General features: G+C 40.5%; 1 protein-coding gene across 1 annotated transcript in view; it reads right to left on the bottom strand.

The window, feature by feature from the left end:
* Positions 1-400: 400 nt before the first annotated feature.
* LOC125029899 (pupal cuticle protein 20-like) overlaps positions 401-5000 on the bottom strand; it is a 9573-nt gene continuing 4973 nt past the window's right edge. Inside the window, exon 4 of the mRNA XM_047620083.1 lies at positions 401-698. Coding sequence (XP_047476039.1) covers positions 401-698 — 298 coding nt within the window. The remainder of the gene's footprint in view (positions 699-5000) is intronic.

Below are 5000 nucleotides of genomic sequence, written 5' to 3'. Positions count from 1 at the left end.
ACATCGATAAACTACAGACAAGGCATAATTTATTAAGTAAAAAGTTTATACAGGCAAGATACAATATATATATATATATATATATATTAGTAAAGAAAGCAATTATTCTGCGTCTTTTGGAGTGTCTAACTGATATTATGATATATGTCTATGATGCAAATATCTGCAACCGATTATGTTTGTGTATATTGGTCCAGGCGGATCTGTTCAAGACCAGTACAGTATATTCAAATCATGTTGAGTTTACAGAATGAGGTGAGTAGGTCGCTCTTTATGTTCAATCTATTTTGTTGTTAGCTTCAAATGGGGAAACATTTTTGTTTTTGAACCATTTTGTTTTTTAGCCAAAGTCAGTACTTCGCCATTGATAACCCGGCCGGTTAGTATTTGCTTCCAGGGTTTATCTATTTGGTTTGAGGTACCAGGGAGCACCAGATTTGGAAGCAATGGCGTGTGGGAGGCAGAGGGGCGCGAGAGCTGCCGAATGTGCAGCACCAAACTGCGAACCGGATCCGGATCCGGAAGAAAATCTGTTCCCAGAACCGCCCGCGGCATCTTCCCGGCGAGCCTTCTCGATCTGGGCGATGGCGTGGGCGGGGAGGGGAGGGGGCGTGGGCAGCAGGTCAGACTCGACGCGGTAACCCTCGCCGTCGGCAGTGAAGGTGAAGCGGGCAGGAGTTCCGTCAGGGAAGGTGAAACTAATGCGTGTGGATAATGAAAACAAGTGTCTATCAAAATCAAAAGGCAAAATTAATTACAAATTGCAAATAATATAGACACAATAGAATGGAAAATCGAGAGGGAGAATATGGGAGAGAGAGAGAAGAAGAGGGGGGGGGGGGGAAGAGGGAGAGGAGAGGGAGAGAAAGAGGGAGAGGGAGAGGGAGAGGGAGAAGGAGAGGGAGAAGAAGAGGGGGAGGGAGAGGGAGAGGGAGAGGGAGAGGGAGAGGAAAAGGGAGAGGAAGAGGGGAAAGGGAGAGGGAAAGAGAGAGAGAGAGAGAGAAGAGAGAGAGAGAGAGGAGAGAGAGAGAGAGAGAGAGAGGAAGAGAGAGAGGAAGAGAGGGAGAGGGAGAAAGAGAGGGAGAGGGAGAGGGAAAGGGAAAAGATAGAGCGAGTGACGGAAATAGAGAGAGAGAGAGAGAGAGAGAGAGAGAGAGAGAGAGAGAGAGAGAGAGAGGAGAGAGAGAGAGAGAGAATGTCCATAAAGATAGACAGGAGCGCGCGCGCGCGCGTGTGTGTATGTGGGTGTGTGTGTGTACATATACATAAATATACATATACAAACATATATACATATACATATATGTATGTGTACCTAAATACATATATGTATATATGTATACACACACGTGCGCGAGAGAGAGAATGTCCAAATAGATAGGCAGGAGCGCGTCTGCGTGCGTGTATACATTTATATACATATATATACACATATATACATATATACTTATACATATATATATATACATATATACACATATAATATATACATTATATACATACACACTTATATATATATACATATATACTTATACATATATATAACATATGTGTATGTGTGTATATATACATAAATATATACATTTGTGTATATATATGTGTATGTACAATATATATATATATATATATATATATATATATATATGTATGCATGTATGTATATATATGTATGTATATGTATTTATATGTATATATGTGTATATATAATTTGTATATATATGCGCTAAAAAAAAGTATCTTTACTCGGGAGTAGATGAAACCGGAACGATCGCTTAAAATTGATTCGGAAATATTGGTAATTGCTGTTTTCAAAGCTCGGAACATATGAAACTTCATAATGTGTTCTAATAGTGTTCCGGAGTTGATATAGCAAGGGCTTCGTACCATACCAGTATATAGCAATGGAGACCTCTTAGACCATTTGTAGCGTCGTAATTACGCTTTACTCTGAGGGACCATCCAGAGACGAAATATCAAGACTAGGCTTTTCGAAGCCAGCTGTGTCTTTATGGATCCAGCGACATCAAGCAACTGGGCACCCAAGATGGACGACGGAGGAAAATGATCAAGTAAATGGCATTCAAAGCTATGAACCAAAGGGCTATATGGAAGACATATGGGAAGCTTGCATTGAAATGGATTGATATGAGCTAATAAAAAATTTGATACTCAGTGGCAACACCCTTACAAGTAATTGAATTTGAGAAGGGGGCGTGGCCGTTAGTTAGTTGCTACGTCCCCTTACCGTGAATTATGTTCTTCTTAGTCATTTAATGTCATTATTATTATTTTTTTTTTTTAACAGTCCATAACCACTACAAGGGATGCGAAACCCTTTCATTCTGTTGGCAACAGCACACAGACTGTCGGAAATCGCTGGGGTTTGAGTGGAGGCACAGCAGCGGTGTTGGAGAGTTAATGTATGTCGGGCCCGGCAGATTTAAGGGATATGCCTACGAGGAAATCCTGGACGAAATCTTTCTACCTCGGTTAGGGCCCTGGTGGTCCCCAAGGCAGAGCCATTTTACCTCATCCAGGATAACAACCCCATCCACACGAGCAGTGGCGTGTAACCAAGAGAAGTGAAAAAAACAAAAAAAACAACAAAACAAAAAAAAACTGAAAAAGAAATGTTATTCTAGGGGCATTTTAAGCTATAACCGGATATACATAGGTGAATTGTTGCCTCCCTTTGGGGAAAGGGGGGCTGTTGCCCCCCTCCTCACCCAAATAACACCCCTGACAGGGATACCAATATCAGGTCGACTCACAGCACTTTTTCCAACTGTCGTCGTCGTATCATCAAAAGGCAAAATTAATTACAAATTGCAAATAATATAGACACAATAGAATGGAAAATCGAGAGGGAGAATATGGAGAGAGAGAGAGAGAGAGAGGGGGGGGGGGGAGAGAGGGAGAGGGAGAGGGAGAGAAAGAGGGAGAGGGAGAGGGAGAGGGAGAAGGAGAGGGAGAAGAAGAGGGGGAGGGAGAGGGAGAGGGAGAGGGAGAGGGAGAGGAAAAGGGAGAGGAAGAGGGGAAAGGGAGAGGGAAAGAGAGAGAGAGAGAGAGAGAGAGAGAGAGAGAGAGAGAGAGAGAGAGAGAGAGAGAGAAAGAGAGAGAGGAAGAGAGGGAGAGGGAGAAAGAGAGGGAGAGGGAGAGGGAAAGCGAAATAGATAGAGCGAGTGAAGAGAGAGAGAGAGAGAGAGAGAGAGAGAGAGAGAGAGAGAGAGAGAGAGAGAGAGAGAGAGAGAGAGAGAATGTCCATAAAGATAGACAGGAGCGCGCGCGCGCGCGTGTGTGTATGTGTGTGTGTGTGTGTACATATACATAAATATACATATACAAACATATATACATATACATATATGTATGTGTACCTAAATACATATATGTATATATGTATACACACACGTGCGCGCGAGAGAGAATGTCCAAATAGATAGGCAGGAGCGCGTCTGCGTGCGTGTATACATTTATATACATATATATACACATATATACATATATACTTATACATATATATATATACATATATACACATATATATATACATATATACACACATATATATACATATATACTTATACATATATATACATATGTGTATGTGTGTATATATACATAAATATATACATTTGTGTATATATATGTGTATGTACAATATATATATATATATATATATATATATATATATGTATGCATGTATGTATATATATGTATGTATATGTATTTATATGTATATATGTGTATATATAATTTGTATATATATGCGCTAAAAAAAAGTATCTTTACTCGGGAGTAGATGAAACCGGAACGATCGCTTAAAATTGATTCGGAAATATTGGTAATTGCTGTTTTCAAAGCTCGGAACATATGAAACTTCATAATGTGTTCTAATAGTGTTCCGGAGTTGATATAGCAAGGGCTTCGTACCATACCAGTACTAGCAATGGAGACCTCTTAGACCATTTGTAGCGTCGTAATTACGCTTTACTCTGAGGGACCATCCAGAGACGAAATATCAAGACTAGGCTTTTCGAAGCCAGCTGTGTCTTTATTGATCCAGCGACATCAAGCAACTGGGCACCCAAGATGGACGACGGAGGAAAATGATCAAGTAAATGGCATTCAAAGCTATGAACCAAAGGGCTATATGGAAGACATATGGGAAGCTTGCATTGAAATGGATTGATATGAGCTAATAAAAACATTTGATACTCAGTGGCAACACCCCTTACAAGTAATTGAATTTGAGAAGGGGGCGTGGCCGTTAGTTAGTTGCTACGTCCCCTTACCGTGAATTATGTTCTTCTTAGTCATTTAATGTCATTATTATTATTTTTTTTTCTTTAACAGTCCATAACCACTACAAGGGATGCGAAACCCTTTCATTCTGTTGGCAACAGCACACAGACTGTCGGAAATCGCTGGGGATTTTGAGTGGAGGCACAGCAGCGGTGTTGGAGAGTTAATGTATGTCGGGCCCGGCAGATTTAAGGGATATGCCTACGAGGAAATCCTGGACGAAATCTTTCTACCTTCGGTTAGGGCCCTGGTGGTCCCCAAGGCAGAGCCATTTTACCTCATCCAGGATAACAACCCCATCCACACGAGCAGTGGCGTGTAACCAAGAGAAGTGAAAAAAAAAACAAAAAAACAACAACAACAAAAAAAAACTGAAAAAGAAATGTTATTCTAGGGGCATTTTAAGCTATAACCGGATATACATAGGTGAATTGTTGCCTCCCTTTGGGGAAAGGGGGGCTGTTGCCCCCCTCCTCACCCAAATAACACCCCTGACAGGGATACCAATATCAGGTCGACTCACAGCACTTTTTCCAACTGTCGTCGTCGTATCATATTGTTAAGTCAGATAGAGTAGATACCTTTTTTTAGGGACTATACATATATGTGTATATGTATGTCTGTGTATACATATGTATGTATATATATATGCATGTTTGTATACATATGCATACACATTCATACATATATGTATA

This window comes from Penaeus chinensis, chromosome 10, assembly GCF_019202785.1.
Source record: "Penaeus chinensis breed Huanghai No. 1 chromosome 10, ASM1920278v2, whole genome shotgun sequence".
NCBI lineage: Eukaryota > Metazoa > Arthropoda > Malacostraca > Decapoda > Penaeidae > Penaeus > Penaeus chinensis.
The sequence above is the reverse complement of the archived record's forward strand: the minus strand, read 5'-3'. Positions and strand labels throughout refer to the sequence as shown.